The sequence below is a fragment of the Erpetoichthys calabaricus genome, chromosome 9 (assembly GCF_900747795.2).
Source record: "Erpetoichthys calabaricus chromosome 9, fErpCal1.3, whole genome shotgun sequence".
NCBI lineage: Eukaryota > Metazoa > Chordata > Cladistia > Polypteriformes > Polypteridae > Erpetoichthys > Erpetoichthys calabaricus.
The window spans coordinates 128,190,697-128,215,924 of NC_041402.2; the positions used below are offsets into that span (position 1 = coordinate 128,190,697).

The following is a 25,228-nucleotide window of genomic DNA, read 5'->3' on the forward strand; positions in this document are numbered from 1 at the left end:
TTTACATAAAATGTAAAGGGTATTTTATGAACACTATGTGCTTATTCTTTTTTTTTCTTTTTTTTTTGGCGTTTGGAGGAGATCAAACAACTGCAAGGACTGCACACCCTACCCAGAAATGCATACAGAACAGGTGTTCAGTGGAGAAGGATTTAAAAATTGGAACTATTTAAGACAGACCTGTTCAACATTTGAGAACAGTAAGCAGCACCCTAGAGTAGAAGCATATGTGGCATGCCCTAGACAGTCTTGGGACAATGCTAAATCAACTGCAGTGGGACTGCTAACATTTAACCTACAGTGAGAAAAACTGCCAGAATATGAATGCTTTATTAAACATTGGCTAGATGTGCACAAAGTAGGATATCCCAATCTGCGACCACGGAGAAATTAAAAAGTAACAAATATAACTTTATTACACAGTACTGTATATCCCAGATATTGGAGAGGCACAAAAAATTCTAAAAAATACTAATATGATTAAAATTGCAGAATAGGGGAACATGAAGTTTTGGGTCTGTTAAAATAAATGCAAGCTGAATTGTATGAACTTCTACATTTTACACTATCTTGGCCGATGAAAATAAAATCTAAACTCAAACTTGCTTCAGTACGCATTTACTATTTTAATGTAGATATAATCAAAGAAAGGGCAGCTGGATTTCCACAGGCAGTAAACATGACTTCTAATGGAATATCAGAAAAAAAATAGTGCAAGTTTTGGTGCCACAGGAGATGAATTCCTCTCTATGTTTTAGATTTTGCTTTGATGGTGCTTTGGTTAACCTGAACTAGGGAAGTATGCAAATACTAAAACTCATTTTTCATCAAGCTCTTACACTGTTAAAAGTTTACAGCTTTCACCATCTACATGTTATCCTTTGCAGTGAGTTCATGCCATATGGACACATAACCATCTTCTTTGAAAGTCTCAACTCCTTACATAATTTCATGACATGGCAAAAAAGCATTCCTGCTTCACATAAATTCAGAAGAGATGCACTTCAGTAAAGTACTTGTATTACTAAATGTAATATTGGAAATGCTCACTGAATACTTCAAATCAAATGGCCAAATCAAATCAAATCAAACTAGAGGCAGATTCTTCATTATAACATATTTAAATAAGGAATTTTTGTTTCTTCTTGTAATATTTGGCCAACGTTTGAGACTAGCACTTTTGAATCTAAGGCTTTTAAAAGTCCCATCCACCTGCATTAGATTGTATTGATCAGACTGAAAATATCAAGATTAGCAAGATAGCCATTTTATAAAGTTGCTAAAATTAACTGAGAATCTAAAGGACAATAACAAGATTACTTATTTGGATATTACTGTTGTAGGTAAGACAGTGTTGTTTGTAAAGTTGACAAATTCTCTGTTAACTAAACACCTGGAAGGTCTCTAGTACAAACTCTAAGCAAATGTGGAATGATGTTCTGAGCAGGCACATTAATCAACTGAACAGCAGCATTAAAGAGGACACATATGGGATCACACATGCCACAGCCTCCTGTTTCAGAGTCTGTTTATCCACCAAATAATCCTTAAAATTGAAAAAGAACAATAAGGTTCTCATCTCTTTGGAAGGTGTTTAACAACAGCCGTGCAGATATTTTTTCCTAATGTTAATTTTACTGTTGAGAGTAATAGGTCTTGGTGCTTCCAAGTGCACCAAGTTCACACTATTTCACACATTTCATGTCAGAAGAAACACCTGCACTCATGTTCCCCAACTCTGTAAGCCGATCCAAGCTAGGATCCTTCTGGAGAGAAGAAGCACCCACAAAATGTATGTAGGTTTGTGCTGTCTATCTGCATTTCAATGTTCTGCACCAGAGTAAAGTTTCTCCATGCTTTTCAACATAGAAAAAAAAGATTACATAAAAAATGTCCAGTATGTGGTAATGGTTAGGAACTGTGATAGCATAGTGTAAGTGACATTCAGAATGCAGTTCTACGAAGATCCTGTGGGGATGAGAGGCCTCGCTGTGAAAAAGACAATCTTGCATGGTCCAAAGAAAAACTCAAGATTACAAACTATTTTAAAATGAACTTTACTAAGAATCATTATACTCTCTTGTGTAATTATTTTAATCTGATTATGTAAAAAAGTGTGATTTATAGTTCAAACCTGTAATACAATTAGATAAGTTCAAAATAAACAGAATACATTGTTTCTTCAAAATGTTTGTTATTTTTACAAATAATTTCCCAAGTCAATTATTTCTTATAATAGTTCATATTTCAAAATACAGCAGTAACAACCTTGCTGACAATAATTTAATCTTATGCCTATTCATGCATTTTTGTTTATTTATTTATTTGCTTAACTGATCTAACCTTGATCCTCACACGGAGGTTTGCTAAAGAAATGGGTTCCATCAGTGTTGTAAAGGACTAAGTAAATTTCTACATCACAAGTTCTTCTTAAAAAATAAATAAATAACTACTGTACTAATGTCTAAAAAACTGGTTCTCTGCAAACTCTGTAAGTTAATACCAGCTCCACCTTTGATTCAGTTTCATGTCAAATTCTCAGAGTATAAATATGTTCAATAGTGGAGTCCAAGCTTGAGAGCACTTGATTGCTCAGCACCTTCAGGATTTCAAGGGTGCAGTTTGTAATGTTGGGTTTCATCAATGAGTCAAAGGCAGGAGGAATAATGTCCATGCAGAAAAAGACATATATCCCAATATATCACCCAGACACTTTTTACAGGTTGCCAAGGTTTCTGCATCAACTACATGTCTCTGTAGTTTGTTCCAGTCTTCAACGACTATTTGCATGCAGATCTTCTTCCTGGTATCAGTCTTAAATGCACTTCCTCTTAATTTCCACTGCTGTCCTTGAATATATGATTTACCATTTAGTTGAAAGAATTCTGATGGATTAATTTTATCAAACTCTTTGGGAATCTAGAAATCCTGGATTAGGTTCCCATGGACTCATTTCTGCTAAAAACTAAACAGTTTTAATTCTCTGAGTTTGTCAGAGTAGGACATGTATTTAAGTTTTGAGAAGCACTTGGTTGTTCTTCTCTGCACAGCTTCAAGCACTGCTATGTGTTTCTTGTAGCGTGGGGCCCAGAACTGCATACAGAATTTCAAATGCTGCCTCTCTAGTGTTTTATATACTCAGAGCATAACATTCTTCAATTTATATTCAACAGTTTTTACAATATACCCTAACATTTTGTTTTTTTGACTAGCTTCTATACATCAATTATATACACAATTGTGTGCTTTTCTCAATGATGTCCAATCAATTCAATTTGTCACAAGTGGACTCCAATCAAGTTCTAGACACATCAAGGATAATTAAGTCAAATGGAAAGCACAAGCCCTCGATTTAGAGTGCCACAGCAATGATTCTGAATACTAATATAAATGAGACATTTCTATTTTTGATTTTTAATAATTTTGCAAACTTTTCTGAAAACATGTTTTCAATTTGTCATTATGATTTTGTGATGGTCAGAAATGACAAAATTTATCCATTTAAAATTAAATAACACAAAAAAGGCCCTGCGGTGGGCTGGCCCCCTGCCTGGGGTTTTGTACCTGCCTTGCGCCTTGTGCTGGCTGGGATTGGCTTCAGCAGACCCCTATGAGCTTGTGTTAGGATATAGCGGGTTGGAAAATGAATGACTGACTGACTAACACAAAAAAGTATGTGGAAAGTGACAGAGTCTGTATACTTTCTGACTCCAATGTATGTCAATGTTGTTATACTTGCACTGTACACACCGGCACACCTGGCATGTTTTATCTATCATTATTAGTTTGGCTTTATTTTATTGCTAAGGAAATATAAATTATTACTTTAAACCACATTTTGTAGGAACACAGAAACATAAGGGCTAATTCATTATAGAAAAGTAATTACATCTGCATTAATTTGTCTCACTCCTTTTTGAGCATTTGATCACACATCACATTTTTTTGCTAAACACAAATAGGCAAGATTTTTGCATGCACAAGGGTTGAATAAAAGCTAAATTTACTGACAGCCAAAATATAAACATGGGAAAGAGAATAAAGGATCCTTAGGTAGACACACTGGTTTCAAGACAGCCATTTTACTCCTATATAATTTTCTAGCCAAGAGTGGAAAAGCAGTTTCTATATAAATCAATTGCCAAGTGTTATCTGTGACAGGTTTCAAATTACTCGTAGAAAATTCAATACATGGCAATCACAAAAGTCACCTGTTGAAGAAATATAAAATTATTCTGATAATAGTGGCATGCGTGTATATTATACGTATGCATGTGTATATATACATATACATACATATGCACACACACAGAGACAAGATAGATAGATAGATAGATAGATAGATAGATAGATAGATAGATAGATAGATAGATAGATAGATAGATAGATAGATAGATAGATAGATAGATAGATAGATAGATAGATAGATAGATAGATAGATAGATAGATAGATAGATAGATAGATAGATAGATAGATAGATAGATAGATAGATAGATAGATAGAAAAATGAGTTTCAGATGCATTCCCTGACACACCTCTGGTGAGTAATTTGTTGGCAGTTCTCAATGGTGGTGTATCACAGAAACGATGAGCATAATGGCCATGTCCTTCGTTACTATGCCCAGTTATTTGAGACTGAGCCATAACTGAGCCTGTCTTCTTAAATAGTTTTTTGATTTGGTGCACCACTCTTAAAATGATGTTGCCAGCCCAGTACACCCCAGCATAGAAAGTTGCACTGGCTATCACATTTACAGAGTTGTTCCTCATAGTTCCTCTGTAACTTTCCTATGTTCAAAGTGCTCCATAAATATTCATGATATAATAGGAATAAAAGCAAAAAAATGATATTAACAATAAAACATTTAAAAAAACAAACATTTATCACAGATATTCTTTATATGTTACTATTGTAGTGCATTTCAGGTTTTTCATGTAATATATTCTTTGTGATTCTACAATTTTTACCAGTGGTCACATAGACAGGATGGCATCAAACCCCAAAAAAAAACCAAACAAAAAAAAAACAGTTTAGATAAAAGTGATATACTAATTACTGGAATGAGGTCATATTGCATAATAACAGCAATATCCAATTATTTTGTTTCACTTCTTCTTTTAGATTTGTACTTTTCACATCAGTTTTAGCAGCCTTATACCATATAGCAACTGACAAAACGTTTCAGACTAGGCTGTTAGCTAAAGAAATGGACGGAATTACAATATATTTTTTGCAATATCATTTACAAAGTAATAAAATGATAGGTAACTTTGGCGTAATCAAATTTTTGCTTTCTTTTTCCTTCCATTTTCGCCACCCCATTTATCCTGGTTAGATTTGCAGTAGACTGGGTATTCTGTCTGAAGAGCAATTATCACAACTAAAGAAAAATTTGTGGAGAGACAGAAATTATCAGCAGTTGCCAGGCATATAAAAATAGTTATATCAGAAGCAAATGTATAATAAAATCTAGAGTTCAAGAGCTTCTTCCGCCGAATAATGCATGGTATAGTTTAAATCATTTCATGATTGTCACTTCTGACCAAAAATGCATAGTAAATTACACACCATCAATATAAAGAATCTGTAAAAATGCAGTATAGTTAGTTAAGCATTTTATTTGAATTTGTGTAAACATGTTATGGTACATACAGTATCAGATTAGAGCTAATACATTTGAGTCAGTGAAAATCCTGATTAATCCAGTCTACTGCATCCAGTCATATATTTGCATGCTTCAAATGGAACCAGCATTCCATAGCTATAAACTATTATGCATGATATAATGCATGCACTAGTTTAGAAATCAGCCACCTATTAACAATTATGAAGTTATAAAATATGTATACTTTTGTCTGGCAGATCCAGAAGAGTCATTGAAGTAAGCTGAACACCTGCAATATCATATATACAAGCCACTAATAAAATACCTGGGACATGCTGTTAGAATCCAATCTCTTTCTTAGCTGACCTTAGTAATTCCCTGAAATACCGTATGAATGATGCTATAGGTAGAGTCATCTGGTCTGAACAATCAAAATTTAAACATTCTAAATCCCTCATTCAAACTAGATGCTACTGTCAGCACTTTCCTCACACTAAATATCAACGCTGCAGCCAAAAATACATGTTGATGTAATATATTCCCATAATATTTTTATAAAAAAAAACCTTAGATAAATCATGTAATTATTCATGTAAGCTATACCTTATTTATGATGTTTATGATTTTTGCATAAAGTTGTCTCTTGCTTTGGACATCTAATTTTGTCCAATATGAAGGTGCATCAGCATGTGTGAGAGTGTGCCATGTGATGGAAAGTCATGGTCTTTATCAGTCTCTGGATGTTAGTGCAGAAATAACCATCTAGCTCCCAAAAATCATGAAATGCTAAAAATGGGTTCCAAAATGGATGGGTGAATGAATATTCTCTCAATGTTTCTTAAATTGTGTTGCTTGGATCCATAGTTCTGTCAGCCATCAGTTAAAATGTCTTGTATCAAGTGTAGGTTTTGAAACAATTAGCGGAGATCAACAAAGAGACTGCAATGTTGCAACACTAATTGCACCTCTTGAGTTCACCCAAACCAGAAAAGAGAAGGAGGATTCACAGACTGCCATGAGAGTTACTAAACATCTCAGTTGCTGAATCCATGCAGTGTTGTATTTGTCACTGTGCATATAGTTGTGTGGATTAATTAAACTTAACATATTAGTACTGTAGGTTTTTTTTGTTACCAATACCAGAGCAAACAACTGAAGTTAATCTTTTTCTTTTTTGCATGGGGATAGTTTGCTGTTTTTTGAGAAATCACATTTTCAAAAAGGCTTTTTGATGATCTAAGAGCAGAAATAATTCTATTCCTATCACACAAAAACTGTGACCTTGTGCAGATTCGAACATGAAGTGATATTGCCCTGCAGATATACTTCAGCTTTTGAAAAGCTTTAACGTATTTCTTTAATACTAGGCTGTTATACTGTGTTAGCCATTATAGATGTAATGAGAAGTCAAGCAAAATGACACCTTTTATTGGCTAACTAAAAAAATTACAATATGCAAGTTTTTGAGGCAATGAAGGTCCCTTCTTCAAGGAAGATGTAATCATTAAATATTCCTTAAAGAAGGGACCTTCATTGCCTCAAAAGCTTGCATATTGTAATTTTTTTAGTTAGCCAATAAAAAGTGTCATGTTGCTCGACTTCTCTTTATTACTTTAAGAAACACATACACAATATTAAACAGTTATAATAAAGCAGAAGACCCAAAGAAGAAAATGAAACCTTGGATAAAAAGAATTGAAAACTACTTCTTTAATAACTTCACAACCTAACTGACCAAATGAATGAGGCAGAAAAGAGAAATGAAGAATACAATATTAACCAACTGAAACTTATTGTGATCAGTCATTTACAAGAAGTCATTAGTTCAATTTTCCTAAATGTCAGGACTCAACTTGTGTGTGTTCTGGATCCATTTAATCTTAATGAACAAGAACAATCTATAAATCTATGAATGAAGAACCTATGTTGACCGATCTTTCCTCATACAATATATTAAAAAAATTTAAGAAGTTTACTTATTGATGAATTTTACTTAAAAAAATCATAGTGAATGTGGACTTAAGTGAGTAAGTATTCCAGTTTACTACTATATGCTTATATTGAAAGTAGATTTTCAACTGTCTTTACAATGATCAGATTAGGCTTGTTATCTTACATTAAGGCGAACTTTAACAAACCATACACCAAATGTTGATGATTTGTGTCATACAATTTCCGTGCATCCTTTAAATTTGCATTATTCTTGTAACATGAAACAGTTTTTATTATTTCACATCTTGTGTAAGTATATAATGTATATGTATTTATTTAAATATTTCCTTGATTAAAATATTTTTCATATAACTATTCCATTTTTGTTTTCTTTTTCAACATTTTTTTTTGGTATAAGGTTCCGCAGTGATAAAAACTTTAAGAAATGTTGCTGTAAACCATGTCAATCCAAACACTTGAGTTTGTGGTTAAGGAAATAACAATAAAATTTACACTTGTATTGTAGCAAGAGTGGAGCAGTTTATCTATCCTTAGTTTCACACCTTATTTGCTGTAGAATAATAATAAATTTATATTCTCATGCTCAAGATGCTTCTTTTTAATCCAAGGAGATTTCTCTCTCTTTAAAAAAAATCCCCCTTTTCAATAAAATGTCACTTCAGAAATAATTTCTAAATATTATATAATTGTATAATATGATATGGTTGGATTTAAAGCAGATGTGTAATCGCATTTCATAAGCATTTATTTTTAAAACCATTATTAAAATTCAATTAAACCAAAGTGAGCACTGTAAATAATGTTAGCACCAGATATCTACATAAAAGATGTAAGCATAAACCATATGATATATGAGATGTCCAGCATCCAGGTGAGACTCTGTAAAAGTCAGTTGGTTGAAGAATGTCCTGTATGCTTTGTCTACCATATGCTCCAAAGACCTAACGCAGCCTAATTTACTGATTAAGACAGATAGCACACATTGCAATAGAACGTAGCTGAAAAACTCTGAAAACTTAGAAGTTCAGTTTCATATGCCATTGACAGCTATAATGCCCACATTAGAACAATCTAGATGAGTCCAGTTCAAAAATAAAAATATTTAATTATTTATTTAGAAGCTCTAGTTTGTCAAAGTGTGGTATACACTTGTTGTATATGGCTGTTTCTGGGCATTTTCACCACTATTAACATTTTTATAACATGTTCTTTTTGCCTAAATATTTTGAGTTCATTGTAAAAACTGAAAATAAATGTATTTTAGGTTTTTCAATATTCTTGCCAGGTTATAGTGAAAATCATTCATGCATACAATAACAAATGTGGTGTAAAAAAAAAAATTGGTAACAAAATAAAATATTGATAAAGACGGATATCTGGTAGTTTTCAAGTATCAAGGTTACCGCTGAATAGTTTGCCATCTTATGAACATTTTATAAAATTAATTGCAGACTCATTTTAAGTTTTTTTCCCAAATAGAATATATATAAATATATAGAGATTTTTTTAAAAGTTAAGCTGTGACTCAAGCATGGTTTAGGATCTCACTGATCCTTGGAGCTGTGTTGCCTGGGGACAAATACACTTGATACAGTTACAAAGAGCAAGCTTGTCTAGGGGATGAGTACAAACAAAAGACTATCTATAATCTAACCCTCATCAATGTTCTAATGAAATCAAAGGAAACTGCCTCTGGATCCAAGCCTGGAAGTACTGTTCTCCAGGAAGTGCCAGGCTGCTAAACAATCCATGTAAACTGGTCGGATTAGTCTGCAATAAGATACAAGATGTAGCGTGTGAGTGAGGCTCTGCAATAACTCTCAATGAAAGATGAGGAGCTTGATAATACAAAATGAACTACACCTGGGCATCTCCTACATGTATAGTACAAGACACAGGCCACTGGGAGAATTCCAAGGGGCAGACATCAGATACAATAGAAGAATTATATCTCTTAAGTATATTCCCCATGAAGGTCTGAAAAAAGTTGGTGAGGATAAGGAAGCTAAGTCAGCCAAGCTGATTGGCTTGGTACCTTGACGTTTTTCTTAGGAAAAGTTAAAGAATTTATTTTTCCCCCAGCAAATGAAATGACTGAAGCTGCCAGGTTGTTTTAATTCAAAATAAAAATGCTTAAGTGGAAAATCAAGCAAGTTGAATGGGAAGTCAAAAAAGAAACAAATGACATCATTCAATGCTTTGAATTTCTCAAGCTGTTGAGAAGCCATTAGTGATGAGGACTGAATGCTGTTATGCTGGATAGTTTAACCCACACATGCACTTTGCTAAGAAAAATGATTATCAAGTCTGAATTAATGTAATAATTCTAAAAAATATATATCAAAAGGCTGTGTTTGAATTCAATTGCAATACAAAATTTATATTTTTACTTCACCATTTACATACACCATGTGGTGTAATGTACTTTTAAACACAAGGAAAAAATGTTACTAAATACTGTATCTACAGTATCTACTAGACTTGAGGGGAGAAATTCTAAAAAATAATTCCACTATTCTACACAATCTTTAGATCTTTCATAAAATGCTTCATTTTAACTATTGAGTTTATTTCATATTGAGAACAGCTACCTAAAACTTAATCAGGGATTTTGGTCAGCATTTAAGTTTGTGGTGATATTTGCACATAGGCATGTTCACCATAATAACTATTAAGTCTGAAAAATGTATCATAAGTGAAGAAAAAGCAGCATCTAGTTTACCAGGAACTCACAGATTGTTTCAAATAAATGCCAGAATAAATGTTATGTTAATGACAATAATAAATGTTAAATGATGAAGCAAGACCATTACTCATACCATGCAAAGCCCAGAACCAAAGAATTCTCAAATTCTGTTAGACATGTTAGCCACTCCCTTATTTACAACTTAATAGAGCTGTTCAGAGAATTTTTCTAAATGGAATTGATCTTCAAATGTTTCAGTCACACTGCATTGACTTTTCTTCCAAAGGAACAAATGAAGAAGATTATGGTGAAAAATCCATTTTCTGACATGTCTGAGTACCTTGTCTACAAGCAAGCATTTTCCCTACAAACCAAACCAAGACACAGACAATGCATTCTAATGTGAAGATCATATTTATCGATTTTAACATAATTTCACAAGAATATGCATAGTAATTACCTGTGTGATAAAGTTACTAAAGTTACTACAAGAGCTGAGTGATAACTTTTCTTAGAATGGCAAACTGCTGATTTAATCACAAGTATGTAGCAGTTCTTTTTGTCTTTATATGCATTTTAGTAATATATTTTTCCTTATTTAGATTTTTACATGTGATTAACATTTCCCCTCATTTCCTTAGTGACACAACAGTGTTAATAAAAATGTTGACAAATATTTAATTTGTTCATTTTTGAGAACAGTTAAGACTATGACAAGAAAAGGTGATATAGATAGTTGATAAAAAGTTTGAAATAATGGATGTTCATAGGTGCAATACACAAAGGAACATAACTATAGAGTCACTTTAGGACTTTTAAATGATTTAATAGGTCAAAATGTAGAATACCTAGTTGCAATTAAAATTAATTTCTGAACACCATTTGATCTCACTGAGATAAGTGGAGGGAAGGTACCTAAAAAATGAAGGACCATCAAAGTGAAAGGGTACATTCAGGGCTGTCTTAAGAGCGTTATAGGCCCCCGGGAAAAGTAGTGTGCTGGGTCCCCTGTTTTGATAGCAAAACAGAAACATTGATAGGCATCAGAAACATTGTGGGCCTCTATTTTCCGGGGGTCCCCAGTCAGTGCCCATTGCGGCCATATGTTAAGATGGCCCTGGTAAGGTGATACTCTGGACAGACGGCCCATCTTAAACGCAGTTCAGCTGGGCACCTGACTCCTGTGGACAGTATGGTGCACAAATCTGCTAGGTTTTTGTTTAATTTGTTTATAGTTGTACAGTTCATATTGATTATTCTTTCCAGTATGTGTACATTGTGAACTATATGATTACAATAAAATTATTACAAATAATTGTACTTTATTAAGAAACAGAGTGGCAGAGCAACCTGTCAGTTTTCCTCATGTGTTAAAGTTGTCCTAACTATACTATTGGACACCAGCAACATACACATCAGCAAACAAGTTATTTTACTAAAAATGGCATTCAATGGCAATTACATTTTTTACAGTATAATTCTTCTACTTTCGGCTGCTCCGTTTAGGGGTTGCCACAGTGGATCATCATTTTCCATCTCTTCCTGTCCTCTGCATCTTGCTCTGTTACACCCATCACCTGCATGTCCTCTCTCACCACATCCATATACCTTCACTTACGCCTTCCTCTTGCCTGGAAACTCCATCCTTAAATCCTTCGCCCAATATACCCAGCATCTCTCCTCTGCACATGTCCAAACCAATGCAGTCTCACCTCTATAGCTTTGTCTCCAAACCGTCCAACATGAGCTGACCCTCTAATGTACTCATTTCTAATCCTGTCCATCGTCATCACACCCAATGCAAATCTTAACATCTTTAACTCTGCTATCTTCAGCTCTGTCTTCTATTTTTTTTGGTCAGTGCCACCGTCTCCAAACCATATGATATAGCTGGTCACACTACCGTCCTGTAGAATGTTTCATTTTAATTTTAAAGACCATGAATTATAAACACATACAAAACAGATATATAACTGTAGAATCCTGTAATTACAAATTATTTATTAACAAAAAACTATTTGGTTGGGAATAAAGATGTTTTTTTAAAGAGACATTAACACAATGCTTTTTAAACCGAACTAAATATCAGTTGCAGATATGAACAAGATTAGGTCTCTGTGACAATCAACCTTTACCTTCTTATCTTATGTTGATCCACACTTTGAGTTTGATTTTTTTCATAGCTAAATTGTTTCACTATCCTGAGAGCAGAAAGGTTATCAACAAGTTTCTGGATGTGTGTATGTTGTCCAAAAGGTAGTGTATAATGAGATATATTCCACTACTTCATAAGTTCGCTTACTTTTGTTTTACTGTCAGAAGGAACTGAAAGGCAACAGCAGGAAGCACTTGGTAACTTCATCCACAAACTTTATCTCTTCCCTAGAGAGGATTAAGCACAGACCACCTCAAATGAATTTTAATTTATCAGGAAAAATTCAGCCTCACATAAAACCTTCCAAAGGTCAAGACATAGAATTGATCTGTGGAATCATAAACCTGGCAGTAAGGAGAGAAAAACTCTTGGAAAAGTGCAAATACAGCAAGATAAAGATAACGCCAATGGATTTTATGACGAAACAAAATCTTTATAGAAACACTATCTTCTAGTGGAACCAAATAAATCAATTGTACAAAAAATGGAAAAGACCAGAACATTCCAAAACTATTAAATTGTCCAGCATAGTCCAATCCTTATTACTCCTTTCTTCTCTACAGCCTGTTTCCTGTGTACTTAGTATGACACTGATTCTGTAGTATGCAAAGCACAATACAGAAAAAGTTGTTACTTTTAGCATTTTTCATTAATTAAAAGTAAGGCTGCTATTCAGTTAAAAAATTTAAACTCAATGAAAATTTTTAATCAAAACTAACTGCGCATTAGTCACAATTTATTATATTTCCTTCATGCATGTTAATACAGTAATCCCTCCTCCATCGCGGGGGTTGAGTTCCAGAGCCACCCGCGAAATAAGAAAATCCGCGAAGTAGAAACCATATGTTTATATGGTTGTTTTTATATTGTCATGCTTGGGTCACAGATTTGCGCAGAAACACAGGAGGTTGTAGAGAGACAGGAACATTATTCAAACACTGCAAACAAACATTTGTCTCTTTTTCAAAAGTTTAAACTGTGCTCCATGACAAGAGAGACATGACAGTTCCGTCTCACAATTAAAAGAATGCAAACATATCTTCCTCTTCAAAGGAGTGCGCATTAGGAGCAGATAATGTCAGAGAGATAGAGAAAAGCAAACAAATCAATAGGGCTGTTTGGCTTTTAAGTATGAGAAGCACCGCGGCACAAAGCTGTTGAAGGCGGCAGCTCACACCCCCTCCGTCAGGAGCAGAGAAAGAGAAAGAGAGAGAGAGAGAGAGAGAGAGAGATAGAGAGAGACAGAGAAAAACAAACAATCGAAAATCAATACGTGCCCTTCGTGCTTTTAAGTATGCGAAGCACCGTGCAGCATGTCGTTTCACGAAGCAGCTGCACAGAAGGTAGCAACGTGAAGATAATCTTTCAGCATTTTTAGACGAGCGTCCGTATCGTCTAGGTGTGCGAACAGCCCCCCTGCTTAATCCCCCTACGTCAGGATCAGAGAAAGTCAGTGCAAGAGAGAGAGAGAGAAAAGTAAGTTGGGTAGCTTCTCAGCCATCTGCCAATAGCGTCCCTTGTATGAAATCAGCTGGGCAAACCAACTGAGGAAGCATGTACAAGAAATTAAAAGACCCATTGTCCGCAGAAATCCGCGAACCAGCAAAAAATCCGCGATATATATTTAAATATGCTTACATATAAAATCCGCGATAGAGTGAAGCTGCGAAAGGCGAAGCGCGATACAGTGAGGGATTACTGTATTTCTTCTGTAATTCAGAAATAGCTCCGTGATTAAATTCTAATGCAAAACAATTTTAATAATCACTTGCAAATGTATATGGTTTGAACTGCTCTGTTGCAAGAGAACATACGAAACAATATTAATAAAAAATATAATCATGGTTCAGCTTTTGTGCACAATCGGCACTATTAGAGCTCAGATTGGGCTTAACTGCATGATACACGTCAGCCAACTCTGTAGCTGTTACCTGGAGAGGAGTCGTCATTAATTAGATTGAAAATGTGTATAGATTAGGATATTAAATAGCAAAAATTAGACTGAAAAAGAAATCTCAATATGTATCTGATAGTTATTTAATTAGATTTTTTTAAAATTGCACATTGTCATAGAATGTATCATTTATGAATTATAAAAGAGTAATTAAACAACAATATGCCATGTCTGCTTTTGGAGATGTCTGAGTGAGATATAAGGAATAGAGCGATTTCTCTCCATGTCATCTGTTCTTTAGCCACTCAGAAATGGGTAACACCTGCACCATGCTGATTCAGGCCAGATATCCATCCATGGGAAACTGAGTATGTCGCCAGTGACAGGGCTAATCCACTGACATTCTGTCTCCCAATCAGACCTATACCTCCACAGCCTCTTTACAGGCAGACTTTGAATAGCAGACATCACAATAGTAATGTTTACACCGTATGTACTGTCTTAGTTCTGGATGTTCCAATATATATATTTTTAAACTGGTGATGTATGAATGCAGCATAAAAGCAAATTTGATGCTGATGCACAATCTCTCTTAGCAAGCAGTGCTTGTACATCTGCAACGTTGATACAATACAAAAATGAAACTCATTCACTCTGCTTGTTTAACCCATTTAATTTTAAATGTTCTTATGTTAATCTCAGCACTTCGAAGAGATAGTATATATATTAAATGGTGTATGTGAAAATATGTGAGAAATCATGTCTCTATTGATTATATATGGTATGCAGCATTTTACTGATTCCAATATAGGACAATCCTGTGCTATAAGGGAGGGCTATCAATGTTACTGGTATGTGTGTGAATGAAGATTATTAAGAAACAACATAGGAACTGATCAAGTGCTAGTGGCTCACTACTACTTTTACAGACTAGGATATATTTGGTGCTAGTTCATTAGCAAAGTGTGAAGTGCATTCAAATTAACCAGATTAAATAACGCATCTAGGGATTGCATTAAAAAATGTAATTGCAGAATTTTTATGCGTTATTTGAATGTGTAAAAAATGATTAATCAGCAGCTCTGATTAAAAGTATTTCAAATGTACACAATCTGTGGTCTATGTATCTCACCCTGAAATACTGAAAATATTCCTAAAAGATCAAGAAATCTACAGAGTTGTCTACTATAAATAATCCCATAATTTCTCAGTCTCTCTGCTTGCAGGTTTTCAACTGCAAGCACTTGCTTACATTGCAATATTTACTTGATTGAGATGTGTTTTAATATCATTCCTAGATTAATTTAGATAAAAATAACCAGCATCTGACATCTATTCATTATGCTAAGTGAACAGAAAGTATTATCAAACTCTGTATATACAAAGTTTATCATAAACAAGTTGAATTTTAAAATAACATTTTCTATTAAATAAATAACTTTATATTAAGGACATACTAAAATGGAAAAATGCTACTTCACATGTCAAAAGCAAAGAATCTAAGTACAGAATCTATTTGCCCTTCTATTTGTCATCTCCTTTACTTTGGGTGGATTAGTAAGTTTGCCAAGCAGTATGTTATTCGCACACTTAAAACCGTACAAATGTCAGTCTCTCACTAGAGGTCACAACCATTTTAATTGAAACTGCAAATGCAATGAAAATGGAATTGAGGTCAGTTCTGTGTGACAGTTGAGATTTTGGGAAGCTGTGTGAAAGTGAGTGCAATAGAGCACAGAGAAAAAACTACTGAGAATATTTCATTATTTTTATTTTATGACTGCTGCTTCTTTTTAGTTACTTGAAAGATTGTTACACAAGAAAGGCCAATCTAAATCTCTCTCTCTCTCATACATATCCATACATACATATATAAGTTACGCATTTATACATAAAGCTGAAAAATTGGATAAATCTAGCATTACTCAGGTAACACTTGCATTATTTAAAAGACCTGGGTAAAGCTGGAATAAAGCCCAATTTTAACAACATTTTATTTCCAATTCCAGCTTTACCTAGCTTAATCTGACACAGACAAGCATGGGACACAAGTTTAAGGTATACATGGTTTTTATTTTCTTTCCTTCTGGAAACTCTTTGTTTTCTCTTTTCTCCTCCACTCCTCAGTTCAAGCTTTGTTGCTCCTCCTCCCGACTCTGGCTCCCTGAGTAGTGGCTCCTTTTATAAGGCACCTGGAAGTGCTCCAGGTGCTTGATTACTCATTTCCAGCAGCACTTCAGGGTGTGGAGGAAGAACTGCCCATAAGGGCTCAGCAGATTCTGCCACAGCACCCCCTGGCGGTGCCTGTGGATTCCAACAGGGCTGCACCACACTCCAACTCCCATGAAGCCCTGCGGGAGTGAAAGGCACCGCTGCAACCCAGGGGGTTGCCATCTAGCATCCCAGGGGAGGTAACGATCTGGCCACGCTTACTCCTCCATAAACACATTATATATATATATATATATATATATATATATATATATATATATATATATATATATATATATATATATATATATATATATAAAGAGCAAAATTAACTCACTCACTCATCAACAAAAGCACTATTTCCTGTTTAGTTAAATAACTGAAATTTAGCAGTTGGCATCCTTATGAAATAGGACATTTCGATATATCAGTATTTAGGGGTAAATCCCCTCCCACAAAATAGAAAAACAAAATAACTTAAGAATCTCAAAAATGCTTTGGCTGATTTGATTGAAGGTTGGTGATGTTATAGGAAAAAAAAAATTACCCGACCAGTGTTTGTCGATTGTTAATATTCATTAAAAGCATGCTGAACGGTAAGGCTCTGCACTTTTATGCAAACAAATGCCCTAGCAGAAGCGATTGACAGGCTACGCAAACAGCTGCTCTAAATAATAGGGTGCACAAATGACTGAAGAAGAGGCAGTGTCAAGGACTGCAAAATAGAGACACACTCATGTTTTTTGATGAATTTCATCGATATTTGGCGAGGCTATAGAAAATTCGCCTCCCTGTTTTATTAGTCAATATTGGTTGATAATAATACTGTAGTAAGTACGCTTTCATAATATGTCACATCCTTGTTTCCAGTGAGTACTGAGAAGGCTTGCGTAGAGAAATGGTGCATACAAATTAAGGCAAACTAAGGCAGGCAGCAGAAGTGAAGTGGAAGGATCAAAACACAGTACTCCCTATTCTGTTGACTTCTTACTCCTTGCAATATGATATACGTTACATACAAACTCCCCCCTGGGGGTGGCAATGTCCTCCTTGGATTATCAAATGCAATAATACACATATAGTTTGAAGAAAGGAAGGGTGTGGGGAGGGTGGATTTCAACATTGGTGGTAAAATACATGCAATATTGCAGAGAACTGGGGTGTCCCCTTTAATATCAGCATGTGATTAACCAGAACCACTTCAAGCCCTATGAGCAACACAAGCCAGGAGCGACAGCATGCCTTGTTCAGTTTAAACACATGCGAAGCTCAGTAAAAGGGGCCACCTACAGATGGAACATAGTGAAGGTGGAAATTGCACACAGTTCACAAAATTAATTCTTTTCACCTTTTCGTTTCTGTACAATATCCATAATTTTCAGTTCAATGTATGGGCCAAGTTAATGTGCAGCCTGAAAATGCCAATGCTGTATGCAATAAGTTAAAGTAAACCACATTTCAGTGTATATTGATTTTGAATTAATCCCACCAAAACACTTTAATGGTGCAAGATTACAAATGAAAACATTAAATTCAAATCTGATTGAAGTTACTATTTTTACAGGTTGACCTACAAGGTGAAATTATACCCAAAAATTCCTATTATTGCTACTAATTAGCTGTTTCAAATCAAAACCACACATTTTTCTGTAAAACTGATGTTTTGCAATGACCATCAATAAAAGCCAAGGTCAGTCAGTAGGAAGGAATTATATGACATGAGGTTGGAATCCATATTACTAACCGAGAATGGTAAACCGGAAGGCATGGACCCAGGTACACGGTGATGGACGCAGAAGACATAGTGCGCAGGCGCCTACAGCGCGCGTCTCATAAACTGCAAGCGACGTCTGATCCACTGCGAACGAAGGAGTCACGGCTCAAAAACGAAAAAGCTCAACTAACGAAGGAGTCATGGCTCAAAAACGAAATAGCTCAAGTAACGTCACACAGAAAAGAGGATTCTGCACTGCACCCCACAGTCAAACGGAAGACACTACGGGGTCCGCAAAGGTCCACAAAGATAATACGGAAGGCGCGAGAAAGTACGAAAGGCGCAGACGCCTACAACGTGCTTCTGAACTACACGTCCACACTACACAGCATGGTCCGGCTAATAAGAATAAACGAACTCTCCGTATTAAATGTACGACATCCTCACACGTCCAAACCATATAGCATATGTGAATCACATTACAGTGATGCATTATTAACAGTACAACCACAGAAAACGCTCCGTATTAACAGTAAGTGCAATTATCCATATTACTAACGATAGACAACGGATAACTAATGGAGTCACGGCTCCAAAACGATCCAGCTCAACTAACGGAGCTACAAAAGCGAGCCCGCATGGATAAAAACAATAGACGTAGGCGCCTACAACGCGCATCTGAAACCGCGGAAGCAAAACTGTCTCAGCTCCAAAACCAAACAGCTCAACTAATGGAGCTACAAAAACGAGCCCGCATGGACAAATACAATGTACATAGACGCCTACAACGCGCGTATGAAACTACGGAAGCAAAGCAGGCACGGGTTCAAAACGAAAGACCACAACTGACGGAGATACAAAAACGAGCCTGCCTGGATAAAATCAATGAACGCAGGCGCCTACAGCGCACGTTTGAAATGCCGCAAGCAAAGCAGGCACGGCTCCAAAAAGAAAGAGCTCGACTAACGGGGCTACAAAAACGAGCCCGCCTGGATAAAACAAATGAACGCAGGCGCCTACAACGCGCTTCTCAAACAACGCAACCAAAGGAGTCACGGCTCCAAAACAAAATATCTCAACTAACGGACATACAGAAGCGAGCCCGCCTGAATACAATTAATGAACGTAGGCGCCTACAATGCGCCTCTCAAACAGCAGAGTCAATAGATAAACGGCAAAGAACGGAACGACAGACGGCCGCTAAACAATTCCACCAATTAGCTGACAACGCATTCTGTAATGAGTCCACTATTAGTGAACATTCATTAGGATTAATGAATATACTTCCTTTGTTCGTCATCTACACCTTTACACTCCAATATATCTCATACATTCATCAATGTATTTCGGGTTACCCAACACCGGGGGTAGGCGAGCGAAGCGAGTAGGGGGCAGAGCCCCCTTGTGTTTTACTGATGGGCATTCTACTGTATGTAGAATGTTCAAGAGTAAGGAGTTCTAGTAAACTAATATTAGCCTAAATTATAGAAAACATAGCTAGTAGTAATAAAAGACAGCATATTTACATAGACATCTAAATACACAGCATTATTATAAGTTAATGAAAAGGATGGCGTGGAGCCATCTGTTGACATGTCACAGGTGCTAACAACTGCCAGTTCCATAAAAGAAAGCATGCTGTGCAGTGTCCCGACTGCCTTTCACCAAACACATTTCTAGTTTGTTTTTGTACGCAACACTGACACAAATGCTAAAATGCATACATTTCAAGCATTGTGTAAAAAAAAGCTAAATAAATGAAAGCTGTAGGAGTTAATATTCAGACCACTTCTTTTCCATTCAAACACGGAATGTATTCAGAATTGTTAAATCTCATTAATTCTACAAAATGCCTATCATTTTAGTTTAATTTAAAGAGTAATTTAGTTTACAAAACCAAAATTCATGTCAGTATGGTAAAATATACCCAAATCAACAAAGGAAAAAAGAAACAATCTTTTATCACTACTGATAAGAATGTTATTTATGCTTAAAAAAAATTAATTGAAAAGTACATGTTATCCATGACATTTCAGTTGTTAGGTAAACAGTTATATATAAAACTCCTCCAGGTATTTAATATGCTGAAAGGCATAACCTTAATTCTAATTAGATTGATTGTCACATGAGCATACATGTACTTTAAAAGCTTCTGTGTGCATGTCAGTAATAAATATTGTCCATCACACCATTAAACACATTTGTAAATGCAACCCACATAATCCTGCTGTATTACACTTAATTTGATCTTTCTGTTCTCTATCAAATACTTTTTGCCCTAGCACTTATGTCTATTATCATTGTCATTGTCATTCCCTCAGGCAAAATTAAAAGATTTCTATGATAATGTTATTTTAAAGGGAAAAAGCAATTTAACTTTATATCATAATATTGTAATATGCAGAAGGGAATTAGTAATGCTAATGCTTAGTAAAGGCAAAATTTGTTGTCATACACGTAATATCTTTTGAAAAAGGAGGTAGCAATCAGATGTAGACGTCCAATGGGCCGATAGATAATTTCGCAAAAGTACAATCATTGCTGCAATTAATATCAATAAACATCTCAATTAGCAGTGCAAAATATTCTTCTGTGACTTTCTTTGAAAACAAAAGTGTACCAAATTCAAAGCAAAATTTTGCAAAATCCATATATACATGATATAAATTTCTTATACACTGAACAATTTGTTTATTTTAAGTAAAAATCAGTAAACAAAGTTTAATATTTATAAGTGTAGCTTACCTCCCTGTCGAGTAATGAAGGTGATACTACTGTAACAATATCTCCCTTTTCAGGATCAATATAGAACATATTTGGTGAAGGCTTGTCAGGGGTCTGCTTCACAATGTTGTATCGAAGAGCTGCATTGTCAGTGTTTGAATCATCAGCATCGTGAGCTGTCATGCGCATCACAGTTGTTCCTAAAAATAATAATATACGTATCTATTACAGATCAAGTGGGTAACTTTATCCAAAAAAGATTTGTTTTAAATAAAATCAGGTTATATTACAGAATATTTGAAGTCAACAAGTACAGCTTTGGTGGGGCTTTAAAAAAGGGGGGCACTAAACATTCTGCTGGTGAAATTTTAGCCTTAAACAAAATTAAAGTCATCTCTCTAAACAACAACTGTGTGCCAATTTTAAACATGGAGTATGTATACAATTGTACTGTATCTTTGGAACGGTAAATGCTATGGGATGTTATTAAATATGTAGATATATATATATATATATATATATATATATATATATATATATATATATGTATAAAGGTATACATATTTGTTTAATCATACTCATACAGTGTGAGCTAAAGTGGACAAGATTCTGATTGAACTCAGTGATGACCTGATATCATGTCAGGGGTTTGTTTCCTGCGTCGTGTGTACTGTATAATATTAACAATAAGAGCATCTCACTACTGAAAACGGCAAATATAGGAGTCAGTGGGGGTCGAACCGGGGACTCTTGATTAGAAGTCAGCATATCTTACCGCTACGCCACGGAAGCTATTGTATTGTCCTTGAACCTTTTGTGAAAGTGTGTGGACTTCAGGCTTCACACATTATATAGTTTATACCAACATTTTGTCGTTTACTACAAAAATATGAAAAAAGTTTCTGTTTTAACAATGTGTTTACACAGATTATTGTAGAAATGGAACACACATAAAATGCATGTGTTCCAAATAACAATCTATTATTTCCACTCTAAAACTCCAGCACTTCACTCCCAGATAATCAAGGCATGAGCTGGGAGAACTTTGTGCACGTTCTGCGATGGTGGGGGGATGGAATAGTAGGCTGCTTGCTGCTTGTCTTTATCTGCACATTTACAGGACAGAAGATGCTGACTGAGAGGTGCGATGGGATTTAAGGTGGGCTGGATCTACAAGTTTTTTGTAGGCTCTGGTAATTCTAGTGTTAAATTAAATGTTGTTGAAGTAGTGAAAGAAATTGGTAACTGCGCTGCTACAACAAAATTCGATGCATCTGAGAAACTGATGCTAGATTGGAGGAGGCAAAAAAAATGTAAGTGTCGCATTTTTGAACAAGCATATAAGTCAGGGTCTGATTTTATGATTGATTTTTTGGGTTTCAAAACCCAACTTATACATGAGTATATACAGTACTTAATTACTTACTAAACAAGACCTAAAAGGCTTCTTTTGGTCTTCATAACTGCTTATAAATCATCACTGTGCAGTGTGGCATATTGACATGATGGTAAAAGTATTAGCTAATATGAAGAATTTACAGGTCTTATACTAAATACTGTATGTAATCACGAGGGAAATGTTTCTCAGTTAAGCCACCTCAGAGCACATCAAAGTGATGTTTTCTTAGCAGGCCACACTGTAGAGATAAATAAATACTTTACTATTGCTTTGTAAGTGTTATGAAGACACAAACAAGTGTATATTAAGGTCTTATTACATAATAGTAAATGAGTAATAGATGCATTTTTGCAGTAGCTATACTAAAGTGTTACCAAAAAAAAAATTATGAAAATCTGCTTCCTACCATAGGTACCAGTTTTCCTCTAATGACAATAATTCTGATTCTGGTTGATACACAGTGGTTAATGAAAACTTAATATCTCTAACACCGGTCCACTCATCCTTAAACACTGTCTAGGAACATCATTTATAGTTTATCCTGAAAAATATGAAAAGTATGTGATTGGCAATTCACACCTCATGGAATATGAATCAAAAAAGTCTGCGCATAATTTAATTTTGACCATGTATCCATTTGTTTTCTGGATAAAATTTTCCATTTTAGGCTCACAGGGAATTGAACCCTTGTAGAATTAGTCACAAGACAGGAACCAACCCTTCATAAAGTACCTTAACCAAAAGGACAGATTCACACATTCACATTTAGTATCTCTAATTGTAAATTTTTGGGATGTGAGTTGAAACCATGGAGAATGAAATAGGATGTGAATTAAACTAAGGTGCTGTAGATACATATATACCACCAGACCACCTTGGTAAGGGGTTGTGTGGGAGGGAAAAAAAACAAACACCAACAATTATTTGACAATTATGCTCAGAGTACATTGTCACCTCTTAAGTTCTTGCGTCTCAATTCAGGTAAATCCAGGTGTGGGGTTTGGATGAATTCACAGAGAAAGGTACAGTATATATGATGTTTTTTACAAATAATATCAAATCAAATTTTAAGGATTTTTTTAAGTCATGATAATGTCATCACATATTTGTCAAAACAACCACTCAGGAAAGATGTACGTAGATGTAGAGATATTGAGTGAGTGTGAAGTTAAAACCATCACTAGCAAGAATACATCCTGGAAAGCACACTATACCTGGTAATATTAGCACTGTTATAGCTTGAAATATTGTCTCACTCTCTCCTGTTAACCTAAAAAGTAACATAAACATCTTCCACCTTTGGGCAAAAATGAGAGTACTTGGTAAAAAAACCAATAGCTTGCACTTGCAATGATGGGGCCAAGAACACATTTTCATTTTGTTTCCAAGCAGGCTTTTTCTGAAGGTGCTACTTACTGCCCTTGCTATATTTTTTGATCATACCAAAACATACTGTATGGCGTATATCTGGATCATTTCCAAACTGCTCACTCATTTAGGATTACAGAAAGTAGATCCAGTTGCATTATTTCACAGTACCTGTCCCTACTGGTACCATTTCATTTTGAACCATTCCCTGTGTTGCTTGCTATGTTTAACTTACAACTACCATTTCACTTAAAGCCATCAGTTAAGCAAGAGTAAAACTGCATCTGGGGTATTGTGGTTTAAGAAAAGAAAAGAATGAAGAAGAATAAGTCATTGCAGCTACAGTATACTGGACACCAAAGACAAATGTGCTGTGCTGTTTTATCCAGAAGTTGACTCTTTCACTGCTGTTGCAATCTTCCCCTTTGACAAAAATGGGTAAAACACAGAAATATAGGATATGTCATAAAGTTCAGTGTTTAGCATAAAAGGTAAAATTAAACTTAACACATGATGTAGAATGCAATATTTTCAGGATCTACATTAGCTATCAAAAATAAGTCCTTTTTTTCTTATCTTGTTCCTAAATCTGTAGCCATTCAACAAACTGTTAAACTGTTTTGAAGCAAATTTGTGTATATTAGGTCAATGAGGCTATCTTTAGTTTTTGGAGTAGATATGGAAAACAATGTATAATAAATCATAGCTAATGTTTTTTTTTTAATTAATATTGATATCAGCCTCATAAAACAATATGAATAGTTAATTTGATCTTTTAGCAAAATCGGGTACCTTTCAAAAATGTATTGGTTTCAATAAAATTATATAAATAGAAAGTAAACAAAAGCACTTGCAAAAGAAGGAAAAACAAGCCTTACAATGAATGTGCTGTAAAAAAGACATATTTCTATGCTGAGATTATTATACACGTTAGTTTAGCAATTTAAAAATACACACTTTCAAAATGCAATGCATTCAGTGATTGCAAATACAAATAAATTTACAAATGAATGATATATGTATTGTCCATATGACAAAATAGTTTTTGATTTATGAGTTTTGTTTCTTACATGACATGCTGCACAAGTTATACACTATTTACTTATTTTCAAAACTACTATACTTATAGGTTTGCAGAGTGTACAGAATGTATGAAACAATGCACTGTTAAAGTATTTCAAGCAGTAATTATATATAATCAAATTATTTTTTTATATAAGTAACTTTTTTAATCATTATGAAGCCTGGTACGTGATAATCAAAATTCCTTCTTGTATCAATAAAAAATAAACCACACATAGTTATTAGATCCATTGTAAGTATTGCCTGACAAAAAAAATCAAAATTAAAGAAATTTAGAGGATATTCTGACCTTCCCCTGACATCATTTGGCTGAAAATTCCACTGATCAACTACTGTACTACAACCATGGTCTGGGGTTTACCTTAATCTTTCTAATCAGTAATTTAAACAACTTACTCTAAAATTATTACTCACATTTCCTGTCATTAAAGTAT

At 34.8% G+C, this 25,228-nt stretch overlaps 1 protein-coding gene across 1 annotated transcript in view; it reads right to left on the bottom strand.

The window, feature by feature from the left end:
* Positions 1-25,228, bottom strand: part of cdh13 (cadherin 13, H-cadherin (heart)) — a 1,360,987-nt gene that overhangs the window by 496,492 nt on the left and 839,267 nt on the right. Inside the window, exon 7 of the mRNA XM_028810133.2 lies at positions 20,966-21,144. Within this exon, the coding sequence (XP_028665966.2) occupies positions 20,966-21,144 (179 nt within the window). The remainder of the gene's footprint in view (positions 1-20,965; positions 21,145-25,228) is intronic.